A 27,944-nucleotide genomic window follows, 5' to 3' on the forward strand; every position below is an offset into this window, starting at 1 on the left:
ACGAGCTCAAAATTTAAGGGTTATGCCATATATATGACCATATCTTAATTAAAGGTCACAATGACCTTGATTTAGGGCGCAACACAACTTCTTCTGAAGATACATCAACTGACCAAGTTTGATGATTCTAAACCAAATAATTGTCCAGCTACGAGTCGGACAGGATTTTGCCATATTTGGCCATATAGTCTTGATCAAAGGTCCCAGTGACCTGACTTTAATGTGCGACCCACCACCTACCCAAGATGTTTCAGCTGACAAAGTTTGGAGATCGTAGATCTCATAGTATTTGAGTTACGAGCCGGACACGGAGCCGGACGGACAGACGGACACGATCGCCATACCATAATACGTCTCGTCTAAAGACGGGCGTATAAAAACTGCAGCATCAATTTCCTTTTGATATATTTTAACTAAATCAATAGATAAAGAAAATGTATATGTTGGCACAATTTTGAATATTACAGACAAGCATATTCAAATAGAAGTATTGAAAATTAGAAAAACATAATGGCGATATCTCCTCGTAGTAAAACAATTTATAAACGATATTGAGCACCAGAAAGTCAGACATTTCCAATAAACAGTATAATAAAAATACATAATACAATCTATAACCGATATTGACATTAGAAAAACATAATGGTGATAGATCCTCATAATAAAACAAAGACACACATTTTCAATAAACAGTATAATAAAAATACATGAACACTTGTTAACATGGCAAAATTTTAATTGCAACGGTTGAAAAAAAAACCCACTTCTACTTTACAAATAGAATGTACATACAAATCAATTGTGGATATCAGGGAAATCATTATGTAATAGACATACAATAGAGAAACTACCATTAAAGGAGTTATTGCCCTTGGCAACATTTTTTCAGAATAGATTCATTATATATAGAAAATGTACAAACTTTTTATCTCACCTGAATAAACTCAAATAACTTGCAATTGCTCAGCGTCCGTCGTCGTGTGTTAACAGCTGAACATTTTGAACTTCTTCATAACTACCATTCCAATTGCTTTCAAATTTGGTATGAAGCATATATATTTGGAACAAGGGCGATATAAATTGAAAATTCTGGACTCCTGCACTCCTGGACGTCAGGGACAGGGCAAGAACTGCCAAAAAGGGACCCAATTTCCCCTACAACCACACATCAATAAGAAAAACGAGCAGGAAGGCCTCTACCAAAATTAAGAATTTTATGATCCTCAAGGTATATGTTCTAACTCTAGGTTGGGCCAAGTTTGGTATACAGAGTTTATGTATACACATTTAAATAGCATCTTCTTTAGTATTATTGATACTATATGAAACTGAATAAATATTTAGAATGAGCAGATACATGGAGTCCATTAAAAATTGTATATTTCATGATCGCATGGTTAGGGGTTTTGGTATCAGGGTGAAACCGAGATGGTGAGTAATTAAATATGTTAACAATTGAACATTTGTAACATTTTCTTGATAACTACTCTTTCAATTCTTTTCAAATTTGATATGAAGCATCTTTACGACATGGGTGATATAAATTGTAATTTTCAGGACTTTTGCACCCCTACGGAATTAGGAGCGGGTCAGAATCTGTTAAAAATTGCCCAATTTTTTTAATCATCTCATCTGTAAGAAAAAACTAAATGCATAGTACTGTAGAGCAGGAAGTGATAATCAAGTGACCAATAAGGCATGTGGACATCTTGTCGGTATCAAATTAATAGTTTACGAACTTCTATTATCTCATCTCAATTGAAAGCTGGATGGAGCTATTCTAATTACTCCATCATCACATTTTCGGCTTCCTCTCCAGAACCACCGAGCCAATTTCAACCAAACTTCGCAATAAGCATCCTGGGTGAAGGGGATTCACATTTATTTAAAAAAAACGGCAACGCCCTTCTCAAAATAGAAGAAAACACGAGAATGCAAAAATAGGTTGGGGTCATTTAGAAACCTACTTAGGAACCATTGGCCGAGAAAGGTTGAACATTTCATGAAAGCTTCCTGATATAGTGCAGGTTCAAGTTCGTTCAAATCATGACCCCAAGGTAAGGTTGGACCACAATAGGAGATCAAAGTTTTACATAATAGTATATAGGGAAAATCTTTAAAAATCTTCTCAAGAACCACTTGGCCAGAAAAGTTCAAATTTAAATGACAGCTTCCTGAAAAAGTACATTTAAGTTTGTTTAAATCATGCCACCACTTTGGTAGAGGGTGAGGTCATAATAGAGAATCAAAGGTTTTACATGCCAGTATACTGGGAAAATCTTTTTTTTTAAAAGCACTGGGCCAGGGAAGTTGGAATTTGCATGAAAGCTTCCTGACATAGAGTAGATTCACATTTGTGCAATTCATGGTTTCCAGAGGTAGTTTTTTTTTAAATTTATGTTAAAGCTTATATCAAGCTCTAAATTTATTTTAAATAAGTAAATGCTGTAAAATTTCACTTTGAAGTTGTTTTGAAGGAAGTTTATCCTTAAAGATGTTGGAGTTAATCACAGTATACAAAATGTAGCTATATTGGACTTAATATCATGGATCTACCATATCACGTTTTTAACCATGACATTCGGCTTCAAGTGGCTTTTCAAAGAAAGTGTAATTAAGTATAATGTGCATCATATGCAATTTTGATTATGTGATCTTCCATGCAAGCTTATGAATTCAATGTCATATGAAAGGCATGCACTGACATTGACTTAGAAATTGAATAACAAAATAGGTATTTCTACATCATTGGTGTACAAAGAAATCCCATGACAGGAGAAAGTAACTGTTCTGTCATCAGAATAATCATCTTTATCTCCAAAATATGTAAGTTTGTTCCAAAATTATTTTTCAAGAACAGTGGTACTTCCAAATACCTGTAGCAGATTGTGTTACACTAGCCAGTCAATTGTCTATTCTAGCTTTGTCAATAGCTTTAGATAAAAGGTGAAGATAACGAACAGTGATCAATCTCATAAATCATACAAGCAATACAAAATAGATTGTTGGGCAAACACGGACCCCTGGACACACCAGATGTGGGATCAGGTGCCAAGGAGGAGTAAGCATCCCTTGTTGACCGGTCACACCCACTGTGAGCCCTATATCTTGACCAGGTAAACGGAGTTATCCGTAGTCAAAATCAGTGTGTCACGAACGGCCTAACAATCGGTATGAAACACGTCAGACAACATTTGACCCAATTGATAGGTTGTATTGGCAAACTAGATCGTTATAAAGACCATAGAATTTGCGAAATGCTGAGTTTAAACGAGACTGTTGAAACCCCTGTACTATCAACTTGTTTATCAGTAGCTTGCGTCAATTTAAAAACTGACCATACGCAGAACAAGCTTTTGCCTATCGAATCAGTTGAGAGATATAAAGACCATATGCAGGTGATAGTGGAATATTGCTACATAAATATGGGAAGATTATATCAATAAACTGGTAATGTTTGGCAGTGATACACTTTCCAACCCAATCACTATTTATCAAAATGTTAGCAACCTCAGCAATGATGGATATTTTGTGATGACGAGCAGGTGGAGGTCATAATGAATCTGAGACCGAGAATGGACCTGTAGATCTACCCAGATTAGATTATATAAGAATTGGGGTCAAAGTGATGGTGTAACACAAAATCACTGCATACAGGATTTTCATAAATGTGAGTTTAGAACTATTATAGATAAAGGCTTAATTCCACATTTTCAAAATATGGAAAAATGTTTTGAAAAAATAGCCTACACTCAACTCATTTGTAAAATCTGAGGACAGTCTCAATATTCAGACAAGTGGAAACCAATGTAATTCAGACCAAAGAGAGTGCAACTCGAAATACCAAGAAAAACAAGAAAGGCCGTAGTGGAAATAGCAGCTACTATCCTATACAACTATCCATCTATGAAACATACAATGGGAAGGTCACAGCTAAATATATAAAATCCCACACTCATTCCATGTAATGTCATTTGAACATTATAAGTATTTACTTATTCCTAATACATGTAGTGTAAAGTAAGAAATTCTAAACATCTTTTTCCTTTAAAGTTTAATTTCAGGAAACCAAGCCAGCATGAATCTCCAAAATGAAATTTCCAGAAAGATCAAAGCAAAATGGCTGGGAATGCAAATAACATCTTGCAACACAGATTTCATTTTGCTGAAAAGAAAACCCGAGGCAGATTGAGAAAAGCACCTCTTTAAAGAAACCCAAGGAAACTTCAAGAGTAATACGTTTTATCAATGAAAGAGGAATATATGATAAAACAGCTTTAGAAATTTATTGAATTGTGTAGTAAATGAACGGTGAAGATAACGTACAGTGACCGATCTCATAACTCCTATAAGCAACACAATATAGAGAGTTGGGCAAACACGAACCCCCTTGATATACCAGAGGTGGGATCAGGTGCCGAGGAGGAGTGAGCATCTCCTGTGACACCCGCCGTGAGTCCTAAATCTTGATCAGGTAAACGGAGTTATCCGTAATCGAAGTCAGTGTGCCAATAACGGCCTAACAATAGGTATGAAACACTTCAGACAGCATTTGACCCAATAATAGATTGTATGGACGAACTAGATCGTTATAACGACCATTTTATTTGCGAAATGTTGACTCTAAACGAGACTGTTGAAACCCTTGCAACATTTGCTTGTTTATCAATAGCCTGTCTCGATTTAAAAACAGATTATACGCAAAACAAGCTCTTGCGTATCGAATTAATTGAGGTGTATAAACACCACATGCAGGTGATAATGGAATATTGCTACTTAGTACATGTTTCACACCTCGAACAAAAGATTTGAGCGTGTAGCAGATCACTTGGTACACCCCAAGTCCAAGCTCCTTGATTGGGTAAGCTTACCATTGTATTTATAATTATTCTATCAGTAATCCCTGAACACCCTCATCTGGCTGTTGAATACAAGTAAACTACCCTTGAGGGCACCAATTACCTAACTCAGCCAATTCAAAATTACATCAATCAAGATAAATGCTGATGATCATGATTAAAGGATAAAAAATACTGAAGGGTTATAATAGATTAGATAGAGACCACAAAGAGTTTTCATTTCTCGTGTTGTTAAACTTTTCTCTCGCCACTCCAGTTAGTCCCAAATCTCTTGGTACTCGAGAAATGTTTACCACCATATACATAAAGTTGACGATGGAGAAGCTGAAATCATCCTGTTTGTCCTAAACTTGAGTTATTAAAATGTAATGTCATGAAACTCTTATATCCCTTTTCCACTTACCAACACAAATGCCTGCCGATCCAGAAATATTTGTATATGCATTTTATATTATGCCGTCCCTCTTCCAGTTGGAGACATATTGTTTTTGCACATTCTGTCTGTCCGTCCGTCGGTATGTAACAAAATCTCGTGAACGCTTCCTCCTGTATGGCTTATCGGATAAACTTGAAAGCTTCATTGCCATCTGTAGATGTGCATATTGTCATGAGGAGAGGATCCAATGAAGTTACACCTGTTAATGGATCTAAGAGAGGCTCGTGAACACTATTCCTATATGGCTGAGCGGATAGACTTGAAATTTTATACAACGCTTCATTTTCATTTATAAATGCGCATATTGTCAGGACAGAAGGATCTAATTATTTTTATAAAAGCTACAGTGGATCTAAAAGGGGTGGAGGGTGTATAATATCTTGTTATTATAACATTTCCATACATGGCTTAATGGATAGTCGTGAAATTTTATACAATACTTCATCATCATTTAATGATGTTTACATTGTTCTGACCAGGAATCTGATATTTTCTTCCAATTTACCGTGGATCAAAGAGGAATTTTTACAGCTATTTTCGTATACAAGGGTTATAGAATGCAAAATAACAGTCTATCAGAAGCTGTGGTCCAGGTGAGCTGGAGTTAACAATCCTACTAAAATATCGCACACGTACAAAAAATATTTCAATGAAATATCTCACCATAAACTAGACAATGAGAAATATCTCAATGACATATCTCACTATAAACTAGACAATGAGAAATGTCTCAATGAAATATCTCACAGGCATAAAATTAGTCAATGAGAAATATATCAATGAAATATCCAAGTGCTATTAAATTTAAAAATGAGAAATATCTCAATGAAATATCTCACTATAAAACTAGACAATTTTTTCTCTAAGAATTACGCATCTTTTATTGATATCTGAGACAACCTCTACAATACAACATGTAGTTATTAGAATTATTTCTCATGATAAGTGACATGCTTTGAACATAAAGTAGTTAGTATGGATACACCTACAGGTACACAAACGTCCGTTTTTCTAGTGTATTTATCAATTAAAATATATAAACAAGCAATATGGCACTTCAGCAACAGTCAACTTTATATGACATAATACGTTTAAATTGACAAACACTCCAAAAACATTAATGTATAACAATTCACAAACTTATTCTATTTATACTTCATAGTCCCCAAAATTATTTCCTCTTTTTCCCTCCACGTCCCCTACCCACAGGCGCAGGGTCGTCAGCCTTGCGTTTCTGGCCGCGTCCCCGACCTTTCCCCACAGGTTCCTCTGGCTCGTCATTGACCTTTTTAGCTCCTCTGCCTGCGGGTTTCCCAGCTGCTGCTTTCCCTCCCCTACCACGTCCCTTTGGCTTTGAGTCCTCCTTCTTCATGGCTGGCTTCTTTTTCGGACTTGGTCCTGCTTCCTCCTCTTTGCCTTTAGTCTTTTCACCGTCTTTATCTGATCGGAAAGTCTTGTGTCAATTATATATTTTTCCTGATAGGTGAATTAATAATGATTGATTAATCTAATACTGTTCAACGTCCCTCTCTAGAACTTTTCACTCATATGGAGACGTCACCAATGCCGGCCTATGCTCGGTGCTTACGGCCTTTGAGCAGGGAGGGATATTTATCGTACCATACCTGCTGTGACACAGGGCTTCGGTTTTTGTGGTCTCATGAAAGGTGAAGATAACTAACAGTGATCAATCTCATAACTCCTATAAGTAATACAAAATAGATAGCTGGGCAAACACGGACCCCTAGACACACCAGAGGTGGGATTAGGTACCTAGGAGGAGTAAGCATCCCCTGTCGACCGGTCACACCCGGCGTGAGCCACATATCCTGATCAGGTCATCCGAAGAACCGCACCATGTCGTCTCTTACGATAAGTAAAGTGTACTAAGGACCTATTCTAACCCAGACCCCCACGAGAGGGTAAATTGGTAAATGTTTGAGTATCTTTCCTAAGAATATTGAAAAAGTAACAGGTTCATATACACATAAACATCTGTATAATGCTTATGAAGGCTGACACATGCTATCCTTGCTCGGATGAGCCTCGATTGTTGAACTATAATTTCATTTCAAATAAGGAATACTTTTATTAATAAAGTGCACAGCCACAGCACATGATATGCCATGATTTGTTTATTCATTATAAACAAATAGGTTCTTGGCTTAAAATCATATCAACCTTAATTGGTGCAAAGATTGCAGATTGCATCCCTATCTTTGCTTTTAGGTCCGAGGTAAAATCAAGATTATTCCTTGTAATGAAAGGTGAAGATAACGAACAGTGATCAATCTTATAACTCCTACAAGCAATACAAAGATAGATAGTTGGTCAAACACGGACCCCTGGACACACCAGAGGTGGGATCAGGTGCCTAGGAGGAGTAAGCATATTTTCATTTTATTACATATATTTAGATAGATAATTTCTTTCACATGGTATGAATTACTTATTTTGGGTTGTAAAAAGATTATACTCATTAATTAATTTTTAACTGGACAGCTCTTATCAAGAATTTTTTTTTTATCTCTAGCTGAACTCTGAGACATCATGACTTACTCCCAAGGGGTTAATAGTATCTTAATTGGATAGACAGATTAATTGTTCTTAGATCTTCATTTCCATGAGACAATTTCTCTATCTGTTCTGTGATGTGCTTGTTATGTCTTTGCAATTTTTGTTGTACAATACTATATAAATAAAATATAAATATTCATAGTATTAATGTTAGAAACAAAATAAGCATTCATATTAATTGTTATGTATGTAACTATATTTTATGAAACAAAAAAGTTTATTTTTTCATGCAATGATTATATAACAATGTTACTACATTACTCTTAATATATATTGTAGGGATTACCTCCCTTAAAAATTGGGTTTGTTTTAAATACTTACCATTTTAGAAATTTTAATGACTTGAATTTAAACTACAATTTACATTTCTATACAGATGCACACATTGACAAAGTTTATTGATTCTAGGGATCATATCTACATGAACCAAAAAAGGTTATGCCATATATGGCCATATCATCTTAATTATAGGTCACAGTGACCTTGATGTAGAGTGAGATACATTTTCTTCTTAAGATGCATCAACTGACCAAGTTTGATGAATCTAGATCAAAGAATTGTCCAGTTACTAGTAGGAAGAATTTTGCCGTATTTGGTCATATTGTCTCAATCAAAGTTCACAGTGACTTAACTTTAAAGAGCAACCCACCCTCTATCCAAGATATATCAGCTGTAAAAGTTTGATGATTCTAAGTCTCATAGTATTTAAGTTACGAGTCGGGCATGAAGCGGGACAAACGGACGAACATGATCGCCATACCACAATACATCCCGTCTAAAAACAGAGGTATAAAAAGAGACTGAGTTGTATCTCACCTTCTTTCTTTTTGTAGGGTTTGTATCTTCTGAGGACCTCGCCCCACCCTCCCCCTGTCTTCCAAAACGTCCAGTGGTAGCCGTCAGTATCGATGGAGTACTGGACTGCGGATACCAGTTTATCGAACACCTCATCATCTCGGAGAGGTTTGATCTTCAATACCTAGCAATGTACAAGCATCATGATCAATCCATGGAAAATGCGTCTGATGTATGGTTATTACTCCGCACAGTCTAATCACGTGACTTACTTTGAACCAATCAGAATAGGTTTTCATGTTATTGATGAGCTGGATGGAATCCTTCATCTGTTTCACCATTTCCTCTGTAGGGAAACCAAGACTGCTATCATATCGCTTTACTAGATCTGCTTTCGACTTTCCCTTGGGCATGGCGATATCTAGAAAGAGCACCTGGAAAGCATATTTAAAAATCTTTGTCAATTCAACAAGTTTTGATTAATCTGCAAAATGAAATACAACGCATAATAAATGAAGATCAAGAGTTCAGCTACATATAATTCAGTTACATGTGGAAATGTCAATAGATACTGTATATTTAGTAATATACAATATTTCAGTGTTCAAATCACAAAGGTAAAGAAAACACTATTTAGAATTCGAAAAATTAGATCCCTTCACTTAATCAAGAGCGTTAAGGCTACTCAATATAAGAAGGAATTTCAGAGGAGAGCTTAAAAAGACAAATAGATATCACGTAAATATTGCATCCAAATAAGGGTAACATTGGGTATTGTCGACGAAGCTTCACGGTTTACATGTTTAAGGCGTAAACTGTCCCACTCACTTTATGTGATAGTGTAGTGTATAACGGTTCCTGAAGGCGCTCTCTTAATAGAAGAACAAAATGTCAGTAGGTCAGAAACAGAGTACCACCAGTTTACCTGAAAGGCTATAGTTAGTAGGTCAGAAACATAGTACCACCAGTTTACCTGAAAGGTTAGAGTTAGTAGGTCAGAAACAGAATACCACTAGTTTAACTGAAAGGTTAGAGTTAGTAGGTCAGAAACAGAATACCACTGGTTTACCTGAAAGGTTAGAGTTAGTAGATCAGAAACAGAATACCACTAGTTTACCTGAAAGGTTAGAGTTAGTAGGTCAGAAACAGAATACCACTAGTTTACCTGAAAGGTTAGAGTTAGTAGGTCAGAAACAGAATACCACCAGTTTACCTGAAAGGCTAGTAGTTTCCTGCTAACGAGTGTCCTCTGTAGAGTTTCGTTGATGCGATAGTTTTTGTCCGTGTCGAGCATGCCCAGTTTGGCGTCTTCCTTTACATACCACATAACGTTTCTTTTGAAGCTTTCTGATAGGTAAGCCCAGGCAGCATCCTGCCAACTACAAAAACCACAAGAAGACAGTCACTGTATTGTCAGGAGTCACTCATTTTATTTTCCATGAAATGTTGGTCCATGTCCCGTCAACCATATACTCACGTGTATTTGAATGATGCTGCAAGAAGCATTAGCCATTCTCCGATATGAGGGCATGCCTTTTTGTTTCTCTGGCCCACGTCGTCAATAAATGTCTGTAAAACATAGTCAAATGTTTTCTACTGACTACAATAACTGGAATTAGACAAGACATATGACATATGACTTTTCAACAACAGCGTTTGCGTAATTTAGATCTTACTTTTATTTGAATCTAAGTTTAAAATTATGGATCAAAAGATTCTGTAAATATAAACCTTAAGTCTGGAGTCAATTTCCCCCTGTAACTTTGGATAAGTGTCCAATGCCCACAGAAAAAGTCTATGCAGGGAGAAGTAACCATTCAAGCTGTTGTCACTGGTGTGCTGTGTCCCTTTAGAGAACTCCACTACGGTTGCGCTCATCAAGTTGGGTATGACCTTTATGATGAGGTCCACGAGGGGAGTTTTATTCGGCTTACATTTTGGTAAAATGACTGCAACGTCGTTTAAACATTGTTCAAAAGTATCTTTGATCATAGAGCCATGATTGGGAGTGATGTACATTGGAAGAAAAAATTTGATATCTTCTTTCATGACACTTTTGACAGAGCCAATTGCTTTTTTCATTGCCTCAAAGGTTTCTAAGATGATGAATTCGCAAGGTGTTGTCAGAGCCGGTCTATGCGATGGCCCTGACACAATCAAACCGTAGCCAAATAGCTCATCTTTCGACTTTGGTTTTACTGATATGTTAAAGCGTTCTTTCGATGCATAATCTATTATTTCCGGTAAAGCTTTGTTTGCTGCCGCATTAGTTTGCTTGCCTTTTTTGTCTGCTTTCTTTCCGCTTTTTTCAGGCTTACCCGCGTCAAACGCCGGAAGTGGTTTCGCATAGCTGTGTCCACAATCACATTTGAAACCCTTTGAGAGCTTTCGGTTATGGTCCGATGCATCCTTCATCCACGAATAGTCACCTGACTGCGTCTCCGCAAGAAAAGCTACGACATTCAGAAGAATCGTCTGCACTGTGTACCCGGGAGACCATCCTACGGTCTTCTCGTCTTTCCATTCTGTGTGAATGTAAGCAAAATCGGAAAAGATATTCAGGCACACCTTCGTTCCAACTTTACCTGACATCGTTGCGCCGCTGTTGTAGCGGAAACCTACAGGAACAAATTCAGCGCTTGGAGAATCATATGGGTATTTTTCCGAGAAAAAGAGAATGAGATGATATATGATGTCATCGTGCTTAAAGTTGCAGTGCCATTCAAACACGTTCGAATCCAGCGGCATGGCGGACACGTTCTCTACTGGTTCTCTCTGTAATTCTTCATAGTCCTGCATAAGACGCTTCATAGCTCGCTTTCTCTGTTGGTTCACCGACATGATGTTTGATAAATAGCAGACGACAATGACTGAAAAATATAACATGCATACCATGAATTCAATAAATTTTTGTATTACCCTCCACTAAAAATAGTATACATGCATTATATTCTCAAAAGGTATTTTGACTTGGCTTGTTAATCTATTATTCATTTCATCATATTTACATTTCCAATGTTTTTTGCTTTTGAATATCTCTACAAATTCACACACTGCAGTTGTCATACAATGTGCGTAAGAATACAGATATACACATGCATAGGACATGTATATATCAGGGGCGGATCCAGGAATTGCGGTTACGGGGAGCGCCACTTTATGAGGCTGGGGGCCGCCTTGAGGCCCGCAGTGGGTCCAGGGCGAAGCCCTGGTGGGGGCCCAGGGGGCGAAGTCTCCGGAAGCTCCTGGATTTTATAGGGCTTGAAATATGTCTCCTATTTAGTCATTTGTACTATTTTCTATCATTTTTAATAAGGTGAAATTAATAAAATAACGCAAATTTTAAGGGTTTTTGGAAAAAATTAAGTTCCCCCAATAAAGTAATTCAAGAAATCAAAAGATTGTGTCATTTATTTCTCCGGGAGTGGAAGAAATTATTGCTTCTTTTATCGTTTGGTATATTTTTCTGAACAAAACACCACGATTTACCTTAAATTTTAAAATTTTAGGGGGGGGGGGGCGCAGCCCTTAAATCCGCCACTACATATTGTTTTAATGCTTGGGAATTCCGACATAAATGAAAATATAATGTAAATATAAAAACGAAACTACGCTTCACGCGCTTCGTGACGTATGCTGGCGGGAAGCGTCACAGTTCATACCCTCATGTACTCTTAGTAATGAAATTTATTTTCTTAAAAGCCGCATCCTCGGATAGATATTATTTTGACCGGTTGTTAGGGATGAAACGATTGTCGCCGACAATCGATTGTCGATCGTTTTTAGCTCTTCGATTTCGATTATCGATTCTATTTTTCATAATCGATTGTCGCTTGTAGACTATTTAATATCTAATCCGAGATTCATCTGACTGTTACTCCCGCTTTTATATCGAGACATGTGCGGGGGAAAGTCAGAGTGGACTCCACATTGAAAATTGGGAATTCAGTGACACCAGCTAGTGTGTATACTGCACATATCCATAAAACTAAATAGAAATAACTTCAAAAATATTAAATTATATGTAAATACCGATTATATCGATCATTGATCGAAACAGTCATTCCAACCCATTAATAAGTACTACAATTGTCAAGTTACATTCAACATTTCTAGATAAATTTTACATTTAACACTTCTAGATAGATTTTACGTTTAACATTTCTACATTTGCGTTTAACATTTCTACATTTACGTTTAACATTTCTGCATCTACCTCTAGCATTTCTATATAATTCGGATTATTCCAATGTTATTTATTACAATTGTTTTGATCGGACAAAAATAAAGCTGAGCATTTACACATCAATAAATCCAAAAACGCTATGTATACATACGCGCCTGAAAACAAATAACATAGTGCGGGAAAACTATTCAATTTTTTTAAATTGATAATACAGGAAACGAATTGGAATTATAGGAATCAATCATTGGAAGAATTTATCGATGTGTAAACTCCGGATATTTTACTCACAAACTTAATATAAAAGAGCTTCGCACTTCGCACTTTTATTCCGTTTGTGAGTAAAACGTCCAGAGTTTACTCATCGATAAATTCTTTAAAAAGAATGTTTAATCCAATATTAAATTTTACGTTTAATATTGCTACAGTTAACGGGGTAGAAATCTGACCCCGTTTGGTTTCCATAAACAAACGACGATATCAGAAGCAACCGAATTTTTATATTAATTTTCAACATTATCAAATTTGATATCTTTCTTGTTCATATTTACATTTGCGACTGACATACAAAGATGTTATCTCCTATCTTAAACCATGGTTAAAATTAAACTTTAAAAAAAAAAGTCACCTTTAAAGCGCCATTTTGTATGGAAACTTGGAAATACGTTGTTTTCTCAAATACATGTATATTTAAAAAACACATTTTCGTTTTTGAAAAATACATGGCCGGGGTATGAACTGCGACGCTCCACCTACATTTATTACTGCATTCCCTCTGCTCGTTTTTAAACGGAATGCATTTCAGAGTCATCACTGCGAATACAACCTACCTACCGGTATTCCCTACCTGTAGAAATCAGCACACTTAAATTGGTATACAAAAAAGAAAATAGATGCAGGGGTTGGTATATTTTTTGTTTATTCTGGTTGTAATTAGTACAACTATTAAATTTATAAAATATCAGGAACTTGTAATGTATAATTTCTATGATGTTCAAACATCCCTCCCATCGAATTATATACCACGTTTTCCCGTTATTGGTCATAACTTAGAAATCGTGAGCAATAAATCAAATTCCATACGGTGAAATTTATTCATTTTACTTAAATATGAATTCAGTATCCATTTTCATCAAAAAAGTGTGTAGCTTATGGCCATAAATCGGGTGATAACCCTACGCAGAATGTATATATATATATATATATATATATATATACATGTATATATATATATATATATATATATATATATATATATCACACACAAGAATGATACACTGATGCGCTGAATTGGTTGCGTCGACAATTAACCAACGGTGTCGTGGACTTTTCAGTTCTGGCTTTGTATCATTTATACTCTCTCTCTCTCTCTCTCTCTCTCTATATATATATATATATATATATACTGAAAAGTACTCGACACCGTTGGTTATTTAAACCTCAAATTGTCGACGCAACCAATTCAGCGCATCAGTGTATCATTCTTGTTAACAATGCAAATTATTTATATTTGTCGTTTGGTGTGTGATATTTGTAAAGACACGGGTTGTGTCGAAGATTTGAGGTTTAAATGTATATATGAAACGATAGGGATATTCATGGATTTGATGGTGAAATGCATATTTCAACCCGCTGTCTATATGCATTGTGTGCACTTAGCGTACAATATAAATAATTAAACTGCGAATAATGGAGTTTTAAAATAAAGCATTTGTCATTACTCCATAACGCAAATAAACTTTATAAAGAGCGAAGAATGAGCCATGGCACATTGAGATTTTCTTTAGTCTAGGGTGAAAAATTGATCACGTAGTGTCGACATACTTCACAAGTTAGATACCCTCCTCAGTCACCATTACCACTCAAAAATGGATAATGAATACCTATACTCTAGTTTAAAGGTTTCAATCCGACATTTGCCACTCAGTATGATCACTGAATATTGAATTCCTGTAACAACCTTAGCTCACTATTGTCATGTTTTGGAATCGGTGGCTACATTGAATTTTGGTGTGAGTTTTTCACAATATAAACAGCTGCCTGTATGAGTTCATGAATCAATGTAACATAAAATCAAGTCAATATATATATATATAGGTTAAAAATGATAAAGATACACGAAGACGTTTAATAAAGCTTCAGCTTCAAAAAGATTTTAAATGAAAGTGCTAAAGCTTTACTAAACGTCTTCGTGTATCTTTTTTATTTTTTACCTATACTTTTACCGATCATTGCGAAAAGTAATTATCTATCTATCTATCTATATATAAATCAACCAGTTACACACACACACACACGTATATAGGCCTATATATATATGTCAAACACGTAGCGACGGGGGTGGAGTGGGGTGAGGAAAAATCCAATCTGATTAAAATAAGATCTTTGATCCGCTCCGTTATTGTTATGTCGCATAACAATAACGGAGCGGATCAAAGATCTTATTTTAATCAGATTGGGAAAAATCTAGGGTATTTGAAAAACAGATATACGTGCCTGTGTATGCTTTTCAATCTGGGCAGAAACAATTTCATAACCTCAAACTACATGTACACCAGTTCGAATTTAAAGTGAAGAACCTGCATTATAGCTTCAGCAATTAAGTCTTATCTATGGAATATTCAGATAATGTAACTTCAGCACCAACACATATCAAGTTTATCCCCCCCCCCATCCTTTCTTTTTCTGCCCCCTACCCTGTTCCCCTCTACATACCAATAGTGAATACAGGGGCTTGTCTTCTGGATTGTGGAAAATAAATAAAGAATACTTAAAAATATGATTCCTCTTTAGAATCACCTTTGAAGTCATTTTGATAAAAATGCAGACACGTGTTGATATTTAATACATCGCTTAAATCACACACCCCTGCACGTTGTATAATATATTGATGCGAGAAATGCAACTGAAATATACTAGCTTCCGCCTCAAGCCCACTTCCGTTGCATTTGATGCAATGACCCGCCCCATATCAATTATTATGCATAAATAATTGTCAATTTGCACACGACATTCTGAAACAGGTACAAAAAACAACTCTTTACATTACATGCACAGTCTACTTACCCTAGAACACTTTCTCAAATCGTTCAACTTTAATTATTCTTCCCGTTTTATCTCTATATATAATATATGCAGGTATATCGCGAGTCTAGTCTGTGTTTAGACTTGTTAAGCCAGTAGATAGAAAACCCATGAGTGTTTACGAATGTGCATCAGCGTGTCATAGATATTTATAGATTAGGAATTTCCCAATTGTTACAGACTTGCGATCCGCGAACATTCTTTCACCAGAGGGTGTATTACACTGCGCTACAACACCTCTGTCAACGTCTAAATGACAAGATTCTTGGCAAAACTTACCTATACCTATAGTATCATGGATAATAATTTTATAAGTTTAAGTTTTATGCTTTAAATCTTAAAGTAGGTTCACAAAACCAACGAATTCCATGATTATACTAGTATTATTGAATGAATGAATATTTATATAAACCTTCTAATTCGCTCAGGTGTCTCATATTTACTATCTTCTGATTTTAAAAAATTCAGAGAAGTGTTTGATTTGCTTAGATATTATCATTACAATTTGATATGCTAAGTTAGTTTTTGTACATTTTGATATAACTTTTAGACGTTGACAGAGGTATTAGTGGAGCGTAACGGGAACGATAACTCTGGGTAGAGATTGCTAATACACATGTACATGTACGTTGACAGAGGTGTTGTAGCATAGCGTAATATTCGCCCTCTGCTGAGAGATTGCGGAACTGTATTTGTTATTGAAATTAAAGTCCCGAGTACTCGTACCTAAGAATTAATGTATTAGAAAATCGAACAATTACTTTGTTCGATCATTGTGAATGCACTTCCAATACGAGTAACAGACAAATCGGTAGAGTTTGAAGTGATACATCCAGGGAAATTCACTACTTGAAATCTACATTTTTATAATGAAAGTGGTATGCGTTTTGTGTGTGTGTGTGTGTGTGTGTGTGTGTGTGTGTGTGTGTGCATGTATCTCTCTCTCTGTGTGTGTGTGCGTGTGATTTGGATAAATACAATTAAAGGGATTGGTTCACGTTTTTCGAAAGAAATATTTTTCATTTTTGATGTTAAAATTTAAAAATATAACTCATTTAATGTTGACAACCAAAATTTTGACACTCTGAATGCAAGGATAAGAGCAATATTTTAGCGATAATTCTGTATTATGTAAACAAAGATTCGAGTCTTTTTATGTAAACAAACAAACCGGTGAAACGTTAATTTTGTAATTTAAAGCATTTTCATTTTGTACAATAACAAATTTTAACTTATAAATGACACATTTTATCTAAAGTATACTTGCGATGTGATATATATAATAAGCTTGGATCAATATCTATTTATTTTGAAAACGTATTCGTAAACAATAACACACTTCATTCTTTGTTTTCAAAACAAACAATAAACTCTCTATGATGAAATTCTGTCGGGATAAATAATCTTAATTTTTTTATGAACATTCTAAACATATTAGACAGTATATTTTGATCATTTAAAGTGAAAAACAAAATTTGGGAGAAAATCGTGAATCAGTCCCTTTAAATTTATGTACGTGTAGCAGTCGATCCACTATAAAAAGTTCTTAACACTCGTAATTTCTGTTGTACAGGTGGGATTATTTTTGTATGTCTGTCTGTCTGTGTGTGTGCCCACAACATTGGTCATACATGTAAGTTTGATCTATACAGGTGCATTTCGCAATATGAAATTACGTTTTAATGGTATTTGTTTTAAGGAATAGTGTTTCAATAAGACACCTATATGTACTAGTAGTTAGATGAAGATTCTCTCTCAAATGAAATAAAATGACTAGAATTTAACATCCACTGTTTATCCTAAAGACTAAAATAAATTCATAAAACGTGACAGGTCAAAAATGCTATTCAAAATATTGTGTGATAAGTGTAAGTAAAGTTTGAGAGAGATGTTAAACTGTCATTTTAGGACATCATTTGTCGTGTTATAACACAACAAAGCAACAAATTGAGAAATCAATCAAGGTAATATAGAATAGAATAGATTTATTTGCCAATCACTGGGGGCATAACATAGATACAAAAAATGATCATGATTTGTAAACATACAAGAGGACAAGAAAAGTCACATCAATATAAACAATATTGAAAACATATAAAGAATAGTACGTAGTCTATATTGTAGGTGAGGCAAAGTAATGAGTAATTTGAATTATCTCCCTTACACCAGGAAAGCGATAGGTATGACATACCAGTCTACAAAGATATGTAGGGACAGTGCTTTCCGATATGTATGTCTCAGTAGTTGCAACTATTCTGATAGCATTCCTCCTCATATCTAATGTATATCAGCAATTCAATAATACATGTATCATATCAAATAGAAAATGGGAAAAAATGTTGGATTACATGGGAAAATATTATTGAATAAGAATGTATTATAGGTTGCCAATCAACAGAAGACATCAAGGGACGATGCATTAGGAATTGCGTAATCCTTGTCCAATATATAATATGACTTGCATAGAAGGCAGCATTTCTCCTCATGTCTAGACAAGCAACAAAAGCACTATTATATTAGATAAAGAGTTCCAGTTCAATACAAAATTATTCAAAGTCATCTACAGTGTTTTGATATAAATTGACTTAGTATTCTTAAGATTGACTCATTTTCAATTGTAAATAGCCATACACGCTTCTCAAAGTAATCAAGGTTCGGGAAGTTGGTGCTAAATCACATTTTGAACAGAATCACAAATGTGCTGGGATACCCTGATACCTTCCAACTTCAATTTGTAAATGGTGGGAAGATATTCTAAACTTACTCAGGAATCTCATTGACTCAAAATTCTCAATGATATTAAGATAATTCTCAAAACCATATTGATCTTTAATTTTGACATAAGTTCGTCGTTTACCATCCCTATGGTCGCCCAAATGTTTATGCCATTATCTTATGTAGGTATCCTTCAAAATTGTATGAATTGCATATTTGCTAATCTTTCTCTTGTTGTTTAAACATCCCTTTCATTCTGTTTAAAGGTATATTTTCTAAAATAATTTGTAGTGATGTATACCAAGAAAATTTGTTATCAGTATGTAGCTTCTTAGAATGCATGCATTTATGAGTAAAGGAAATTCACTCTGATCTTCTTCCAATTAAGCATTCTAGTCTTTACCAATACATGTACCTAACAATACTTTTTACTATGTCAAAGTGTAGTGGGAATCTATCAAGTTCCCATAAAACAGCAAAATTTGTTGATTTTTTATGCACACCAAGAAGAAATTTACATTCCTTTGTGTGAAGCTTTTCACATGTGGTATTAGAGTAAATATGATCCAATAAGATATTATCCTCCTTTCTGAATTTACTAGATTTACAATTGAATGATCCCCAAATCTCGCATCCATATAAAAGAATTGGTTTAATTGTGTGATCAAGTACATTTAGAGATGTTTTGATTTTAGGATTCATTGATAGAATTTTTTGTAGTTTGAAATATGTTTTAGAGCTTTTTTATATTTAACTCACTTTGAGCAAAGGAGAAAATACCTGATGCACTAAATGTGTATCAAGATATCTACAATGTTGTACACATTCAAGGTTATAATCTTGATATTTGAATATAAATTCTCAGTGCGCGCGAAAAGTCATGGGTAATGTAGTCTCCCTGGCATCAAACTGTGAATAATTTAAAAAATTAACATAACAAAATTACATTTTAAGAACTGATTTCATAAGGAAAATTGCACAATGAATCCTTTTTTTGTATCACTCATTATATATCTGATTAACCTACTTTTCACGTTTTCTGTTCTATCCCAACTAGTTGAGGATTTTCTGGATAAAAAAACATAATATTTAAAGGTAAAATTATTCACAGGAGCGGTATGAAATGTGTCATGTGTCAAAACTGCGCCAACTGTCTACAGGGTCTAACCCCCTCTCCGTCAGACTGTTTGGTCGATAATTGTTCTGCCATATGTACCCAAGATTCTTCTAAATGTTCCTTTTGAGTTTAGTTCCGTATTCCTTAAATGCGATACCAATATGTGACGACCTTGACGAAGGTCAGCAGCACTGCCGGTCCCCCTTAGAACTTCTGGTACAATGCACCGATACTTTTAAGGTGACGATGGAACTGCCTTTTTAAAAAGCTTTTTTTCTATACCCAATTCGTCACCTAGTTGAGTAATGGCCACGGCGGAAACTATTCTATGGTCGTTATAACGATCCAATTTACAAATAGAACCTATCATCAAAACGAATGCTTTTTTATGTGTTTTGAACATACCAATTATTACGCCGTTCTTTACATATTGATTTTGACTACGGATTACTCCGTTTACCTGCTCAATATATAGGGCTCAGGGCGGGTGTTACCGGTCAATAAAGGATGCTTACTCCTCCTAGGCACCTAATCCCACCTCTGGTATGGCCAGGAGTCTGTGTTTGCCTTTCTCTTAATTCTACATTCTTTATTAGAATTATGAGACTGATCCCCGTTTATCATCTTCACTATCTCATGGTAATAAAGTATGATGAAATAATTAGGCTTTGTGGTGATCATCAAAAGCAATGCCTAAAGTTAGCAATTCACTGGTAAAACTCGCAAGACGTTCTACATAACTCATTGGTCCACCTGGAAGCCGTGGCAACTCTCAAGAGAACCCTACCTGTCTGGTCTCTGGTCATACACATGTCCCACGCTTGCAGTGGGTACCGAATAAGTAAATTCCACTCAACAAAATGTCAGCCATTTTCTCTCTACAGGACTAATCTCTAACTCATCCTTTCAAAACTGCACTTTTCAGTTCACAAGAAACCCGTTTGCTCAACAGTAAACATTTCGTGGAAGCCGCCATTAACGAATTTAGTTCATGTATTTCCAGTTGTTGATACGCCCATCTCGAAATGACAGAGAATGTAGTCCAAGAATACATCGTTTAAACTCAATGTTTTAAAAATATTTGAATGATAGGAATGAAGTTATATTTGTTGCATGGAAGTACACCACGAAAAAAAGAAGACGGCAAACTTTGCATCCTGCGTTACGAGCAATGAAGCAGTTTTCTGTCTTTTTTTTTTTTCGTGGTATACTTCCATCCAACAACACAAAAAAAAATCCTTAAAAATTTCCTAAAATTAATAGAAAAAAATAATTAATGTCAGTTCACTTTTAATGCGATCAATAGTGTTGAATAATTTAGTCTTGTTCCTTCATAATTCTGTTTCTCTTTTTTTCCCATATTGTCCACTTGACTAGACAAAGAAAAGAATTCACAAACAATGCTAATTATAAAAGAGAATTAACTCGCATGCAGGTTCTATCCTTTGGGGATATTGATAATGAGGTATCACTTCCGTTAGCCCGCACTTCTAATTACGATACATGTACACAGAAAAAAAATACATGTACATAGAATTAAAATCTTTCATACTGCTAAGTGATGGAACTTCGTTTTTTTTTAAATTTTGTTTGTGTGGACTCATTGTGGCAGCGTGGCGTTTTTGAAAAAAACAACAACAACCCACCTTATCTTTATCATACACAACTGCCAAATATGTATTATTCCGTCACTTGAAATTATGTTGATGTAAATTAATAACTACAATTGTTTGACATATACTGTATTTTGATTTCATGGTAAAATAATAACCATATCTTATACACATTGTATCTTATACATGCATTTCATTTCTTTTGTATATTTGTATATGTTTTGTCTTGTTTCATAAATAAAAATCTTGAAACTTAAAAAAAAAAATTTTAAAAAAATTGTTTGATCGAAATTAACTTCTAGAGTTGGTTTAAAATGTTTCAACGTGCATTAATTAACAGGGAAACATAATTATCATAAAATAATTTATTTGACATTTAAATAAACATTTTTTTAAGTAAATGTGTATAATAGCTAACTAGTACAGGCAAAAATAAATAAATAAATATACACAGTGCACATGCATGAACCTTCAAGTCATTTCTTCACGGGGAAAATCGTTTATGTAGGTCAATGCGCATGTGTAGCAAAGCTTCCTCCTCCCAGGTCTACGTCTGGAACTGATAAGATGGCTTCTGTCTGCGGTGCACACCTAGATTATCCCATTTAATCCAGGCAATCCTTGCTGTTAAGTCTAAAAGCAGAATGTTCAAGTAGAATTCTAATTCATGAAATAAGCGAAAGCAAAAGAATTCTCTCAACCGAAATGCATACTATAGTACATAAAAAAGTTAACTTCTCTTAATTTTTCGATATTCTTTCGAAATCAGTATGTTTTAAGATCAAATTATGTAACAAGATAGACAAATGATTCCTAAGGTTAATTATGTTTTGGTAAAGAATACTAAAAAGGTTTGAACTTTTCTTCTAATTTAAAAATGAAATATATAAAAAATTACTTAACGAAAATAGAACTTACACTGTACTACATACATAGAGAGGTTGAATAAGGACCTTAAATTGCGATTCCACTGATGATTAAAAAAAATTACTTTAGGTACTTCAAATCTAGTATTTGTACCAGTATTTTTATCAAGATTGTGCATTTTACCCTGTAGAGACCAAGCTTTTTTTTCTTCAATTTAAAGTTTTGCAAGATGTCATTACCGTTTAGATATATACCAAACCATTTACTCGTTTAGAGTTGGGATGTGTAAATATTGGTCATATACACTTTTAGAAGACGACAAACAGTTCTTACTGTCTTTAGAATTTTACAATAATCTTTGATATCCTCTTGGCAATACGCCTTTAATGAAACGAATGTTTTTAAGAACTGTAGTGGTAATGTTCAATAAACATAGAAAATTTGCTTTTTCGGACTGAAACTGTGTTGCTGTTTTATGAAATAAAACATCGTAATATGATTGTATTAAATTAAGGGATCTCATTACACCAAAATTTTAACTAGTTGATCGTTAAAACACTTATTATGAAGTATGATTTCACCATCGAAAGAGTGATATTTAAAGGCTCTCATTAATATTTCATCTGAATTTTTTGTGATTTTCCTGGAATGATAAAAAAGATGTTTCGTTTGCAAATAAGAGATTCTAGAGTCCAAATTTCGCTGTGATTTGGTGCATGATATAAATATCTGATAAAACATACCTATAGGACTCAGATATAACGTCCTAAATTTTTAGAAAAAAATCTAAAAAGTTATTTGTTAATATATTTTAAATCTACAGATAAAATCTTCAAATATATCATATTATAAAAAGAAATTGAAACGAAATGATCACTTCAGATATAATCTTTGAAACTTCTATTTCACTTTTTGGCCTCACATGAGGAATGAAAGTACAAACATATAAAACAAATAGTGGCGAACAGGTAATGAATGAATAAAAAAAAAAGTAACATATGTACAATACAATTGTCAGGTTGCTAGTGATATCATTTCTTGAATATTGACATTACAATTCTAAAAAATTGGCTTAACCAATAAGAGTAAATCTGTCATCACTATTAGATAAATTTGCAAAACTAATAGCATTCCTAACTCTGTAATCAGGGCCGTAAATTAACCTTCAATTTGGAGGAGGCAGGAAATTAGGCGGGGGTCTGGGGGCCGCCCAGGCCCCCAGACGCTGAGCACATTTTGTGCACACTGAACACGTTTCGTGCAAAATCCTTGATTCTAGGGCCTTCTAAGATGTTACTTGACTAACTCATTCTAAAAGAAAGATTTGGAATGCTTTTTAAGGGAGGTATCATGTTCTTAGTTATTGGAAACAACATAAATTCTAATGAACTTTAAATTTTAATTTTTTTTGGCTCAAAAGTTGGAGGAGGCAGCTGCCTCCTCCGCCTCCATGTAATTTACGGCCCTGGTAAATATTTGCAGGTAAAAACATTTTTCTTTCATTATTTAAAAAATCACAGTATATGAAAACGATCGAGAAAAGTACCGATCTCGATCAAAATGTATAGAAATTACTAAAATAATCATAATTATTGTTGCTAAATGTATGCATTTTTTTAATCAAGAAATTAGTTTCCTTTATAAATTCATTTAATTTGTAAACCATTTCATAGCAAGGGAATGTAGTTTTCTGATTACTATTTTCAATATGTCTCCTTTTTTTAAAAATTCCGATCGGGCTTGGTCCAAATTTGAAAAATCGTAATATTTCTGAATTTCGACCATTACATTTCAATTTCTGTTTAAAACATTCTCTGATATATTTCCCCCCTAATTGACATGTTTATCAAAAAGATTTTATCCGTAGATTTAAAGTATACAAGCAAATAACGTTTTCAATTTTCATTCATATTTTTTATCTATAAAATAGAACGTCTGAGTGGTTCAAGCATGTTTTCTTATATATTCATATTATGCATCAAATCACAGCGAAATTTGGACTCTGGAGTATCTCACTTGCAAACAAAGCACCTTTTTATCATTCCGGAATAAATCACAAAAAAATTCATATAAAATACTTGAGAGCTTGTATCACTCTATCGAGACGATGGTGAAATCATACTTCATAGGAGGTGTTTTAACGATCCATTATATAAATGTTTGGTGTAATGCTGAACTTCCTTAATAAGCATGAAATAAACAGATCTCATAAGCTGAGTGTATGACCAGATATCAAGACATGTTTCCCACCACGAACAAAAGATTTTTGCTTATACAAAATCACTCGGTACACCCCGAGTCCAAGCTTCATGGTTGAGTAACCATGATATTGTATTCATAATTCAATGCATGGACGGGCGTCACGCTTTCTGAATACGGTGTTTAGCATGGAATACTGAAAATTAAAAAAGAAAAAAACGTATCGCCTTGAGGGCTATAATTATGATCTGTTTTTTTCCCGGAATGATAAAGAAGAGAATTAGTGTTTTGTTGCAAATATGAAATTTTAGAATCTAATTTTTACTGTGATTAATTGCATTGATGTGAGTATATAATAAAAAATGCGGGGAAAAAAATCAGATACAGGTTCTAATTAAAAACTTTGAACTAAAAAAAAAAATCATATTATAATTAAAAACGTTTTTTGTTAATATCTTTAAAAGCTACAATTAAAATTTACAAGAAAATGTCAATTGGAAAATAAATATATCAGATGAACATATTTTAAAAAGACATTGAAATTACAAAATTCAGAAATATTTCGATTTTTCAAATATGAACCAAGCGGCTTAGCCCGACGGAATAGTAAAAAGTGGCCATAGAGAACACGAAATGAACAATACCCCAAAGTACGGGTGGGGAAAAGTAACTGTCATACATTGACCACATGCCCCTCCCCCCTCCCAAACCTTTTTTTCCCGAATCGTTAGAATATAGATACCCTAAAAATTATAATTTGTAATTTAATCCCTTCATTTATTTTGACACAATGAAGTACGTATATATGCCTTAAATAATTTGAAAAATTGAATTATCTTTTTTCTAACCAAATATTTTAAACTTGAAAAGATCATTTGATTGTCAAGTAACATTTATATTTACAAAAATACGAAATGCAATTTTTATTATTATCCCCCCCCCCCTCTTAATCCATCTATTTTAAAAATGTATGCGTTATACGGCAAGCGGTAAAGGAATTCGTAAAAGTCGGATAGAGCGTAAACTTCTCACCACAGAGGGTTTAATCAAATTCAACACCCGGTGCATCCTACGATGAATAAAAATTAAAAGAAAGACAATATTAAAATAATTTACCGCTTGTATTCCAAAGCACCTGGGATTCCGCAAGGTTTGGAGAATGCAGGATTCCCTCCACGTAATCAATGGGGTCCTGAACGTTCGTAGTCAGCAAGTCTCTGAGTAAAGCGATGTATGCTATAGCCAGACGAAGGGTGTCGATTTTTGACAAACGCTTCTCATAAGGAAATGTAGGCACGTGAAGTCTCAATTCTTCAAACGCAGTGTTGATATTAAGCATCCTTTGACGTTCTCGAAAATTTGCAGCGTTTCTGGGTGGTTTTTCTGAACTCTCGTCACCAAAGGGAGGTAATCTGGAGTCCCCTGTATCTTCAAACACTTCGTTATGGTTTGGATAATGGTATAATTTGTATGGTCTCGCGTTGAAATTAGCACCGGAAATAAAGTCTTTGGTGATATTTTTGCAACAGTTTTCAATTTCCTCTTCAAAAGCGCAGCAATATTCGTAAAATCGTACAGGTATAGTTTGAGAAAATTCCATTTCAAATGAACATCAGAACATAGTGGGATTTTATAAAAATCCGAAATTTCATGTCTTTGAAATGTAATTCTAAAATTATTGAAAAGTAATCGCTAGAAATTAGTCTTAAGGGGAAACTGCAGAAATGAATCCGAATGTTGATGTTTAGACATAATTTTGCGACGATCGGGAGGGGTTTATATACCCACTCTTTTTATCTTAAGATAATTAAATGTCAAAATCAACTGCGATAGGCAATTAAAATCCCGTTGTTCGCTACTGGGCCATAAGTTCCGAGTGGCGAAATCTTCGCCTTGTTTTCCCCCAATAGCATATGACATCTCCATACTGTCGCTGTCAATGCACAATAAACTATTACGATCGCGGGCACTTGACGACTCAGCGACGCGAAAGACTCCCGTCGCGAATCAGTAATTGTTTTCCCCTATTTTCACGGCAAGACTTGGGGTTTTAGAAGAAAATTTTGGTCGCGTGTGTATTCCTTTTGGAAGATTTGTTCATTGGAGCATCTTTTGTGTGTCTTCAAATGCTTGAGAATCTTAATTATCAAATTCAATCACTCGTTATGTTCCTGTAGGTACTTGAGAAAGCAGAGATACTGTCTAGTATAAATGGTCACGCGCACAATTTCTAGCACAAGATATTCCGAACATCTGCATATATGTTATCTCAGTGCAATGTGTTCGCAAAAATTACTCCCGAATAGTTTGCATTTAGAACACATTCTAAAGTCTAACAAAATTCAAATTGGCAAAAAACCTTCTCACCCATCCACCCAAAAATCATTTGGAAGATCATCATCAATCTAGAGCTAGCTGCAGATCTGTAGCTCTCTGGAAAAAAATATTGGGACAGTTCAGAGAACTACGGATCCCCACCCCTTTATAAAAACCTTCAATTTATGGCGCAGAAAAAAATACGCACGGTTGAGGCCTTATATCGCTATATTCTTGCATCGCCGTCTCATAAATTTAATATAAAAAATTTCCTAACATATTTTCCTACTCTACTTGTGTCCAAACATACCTTCAAATATTTCTTTAAGCCCCATACGAACCGAAAACTCACAGCTTCAAATGATTTCGTTTGTTGACGTAGCCATGTTAGGTAGCCGGTCAATTCGAACCCTGTTGTTATTGGTATCTATTCATAATATTCGTTATAAGTTATGTAATCGTTCTTCATTTATTATAAACATGAATAATTAATAGAAATTAAAAATATACTTTATCTAAAGATAAAATAAGCTCTTGATTATTGAAAAGCTACAAAAGCCTACTATGGTCCCTTACGTTCGTGTGGCAGGGATGGGGACCACGACAGACTAATGAAAGCCGCGTAGCCGTGAGTTTACCTACTTGAATAATTATCATTTTATCGAACTGGAATGATTTATTATTTGAAATATCTAAATAAGAATTTTGAGGGGATATTAGTTCACATCTAGCCGTTATATTGTGAAAGTATCAAAATGAACCGGGATTCGAATTGACTGCATGCTATCTAATATAGTTGCATCACCGAACGAAATCATTAAAAGCTGTAAGTTTTCGGGTTGTATGGGGCTTTAATGAATATTTGAAGGTGTGTTTGGACACAAGTATTGTAGGAAAATTTGTTAGGAATTTTTTATACTAAATTTATGAGACGCAAGAATATTCCGATGTAAGGCCTGAACCGTGCGAACTTTTTACTTTGTCGCAAATCTAAGGTTTTTATTAGGGGTGGATCTGTAGCTTTCCGATCTGTCCCAATATTTTTTCAGAGAGCTACAGTTTGCAGCTAATCTAGAGACTATTCTTGGCTTGGATGAAAAAGTGAAGATAGCAAACAATGATTAATTTCATAACTCCTATAATGAATACAAAATAAAGAGCTGCGCAAACTCGAACCCCATGA

The 27,944-nt window shown here is 34.6% G+C and overlaps 2 protein-coding genes across 2 annotated transcripts; both read right to left on the minus strand.

Annotated features, from left to right (window-relative positions):
* Nucleotides 1–6,149: 6,149 nt before the first annotated feature.
* LOC125666727 (uncharacterized) lies at nucleotides 6,150–16,082 on the minus strand. Its single transcript, XM_048899970.2, has 7 exons — nucleotides 15,917–16,082; nucleotides 10,399–11,537; nucleotides 10,145–10,236; nucleotides 9,881–10,046; nucleotides 8,940–9,101; nucleotides 8,689–8,851; nucleotides 6,150–6,735 (listed from the first exon to the last, which is right to left on the minus strand). Exons 2-7 carry the CDS (start codon nucleotides 11,506–11,508, stop codon nucleotides 6,467–6,469), a joined length of 1,962 nt encoding a protein of 653 aa, XP_048755927.1. The 5' UTR covers nucleotides 11,509–11,537; nucleotides 15,917–16,082; the 3' UTR covers nucleotides 6,150–6,466.
* A 1,597-nt stretch (nucleotides 16,083–17,679) lies between these two features.
* Nucleotides 17,680–27,085, minus strand: LOC125666743 (helix-loop-helix protein 13-like). Its single transcript, XM_048900001.2, has 2 exons — nucleotides 25,562–27,085; nucleotides 17,680–22,012 (listed from the first exon to the last, which is right to left on the minus strand). The coding sequence occupies exons 1-2, from the start codon at nucleotides 26,043–26,045 to the stop codon at nucleotides 21,927–21,929; spliced, it is 570 nt and encodes a 189-aa protein (XP_048755958.1). The 5' UTR covers nucleotides 26,046–27,085; the 3' UTR covers nucleotides 17,680–21,926.
* Between the last annotated feature and the right edge of the window lie 859 nt (nucleotides 27,086–27,944).

This window comes from Ostrea edulis, chromosome 10 (genome assembly GCF_947568905.1).
Source record: "Ostrea edulis chromosome 10, xbOstEdul1.1, whole genome shotgun sequence".
Lineage (NCBI taxonomy): Eukaryota > Metazoa > Mollusca > Bivalvia > Ostreida > Ostreidae > Ostrea > Ostrea edulis.

Excerpts from the sequence above, each read along its gene's own strand:
- LOC125666727 (XM_048899970.2), bottom strand. The coding sequence starts at position 11,508 with ATGTCGGTGAACCAACAGAGAAAGCGAGCTATGAAGCGTCTTATGCAG. Across the intron at positions 9,102-9,880 it reads GGAAACTACTAGCCTTTCAG|GTGCTCTTTCTAGATATCGC; the intron begins GTAAACTGGTGG and ends TATGCTTTCCAG. Across the intron at positions 8,852-8,939 it reads CCTATTCTGATTGGTTCAAA|GTATTGAAGATCAAACCTCT; the intron begins GTAAGTCACGTG and ends GTACATTGCTAG.
- LOC125666743 (XM_048900001.2), bottom strand. The coding sequence starts at position 26,045 with ATGGAATTTTCTCAAACTATACCTGTACGATTTTACGAATATTGCTGC. Across the intron at positions 22,013-25,561 it reads GGTGCTTTGGAATACAAGCG|ACTTAACAGCAAGGATTGCC; the intron begins GTAAATTATTTT and ends TTCTGCTTTTAG.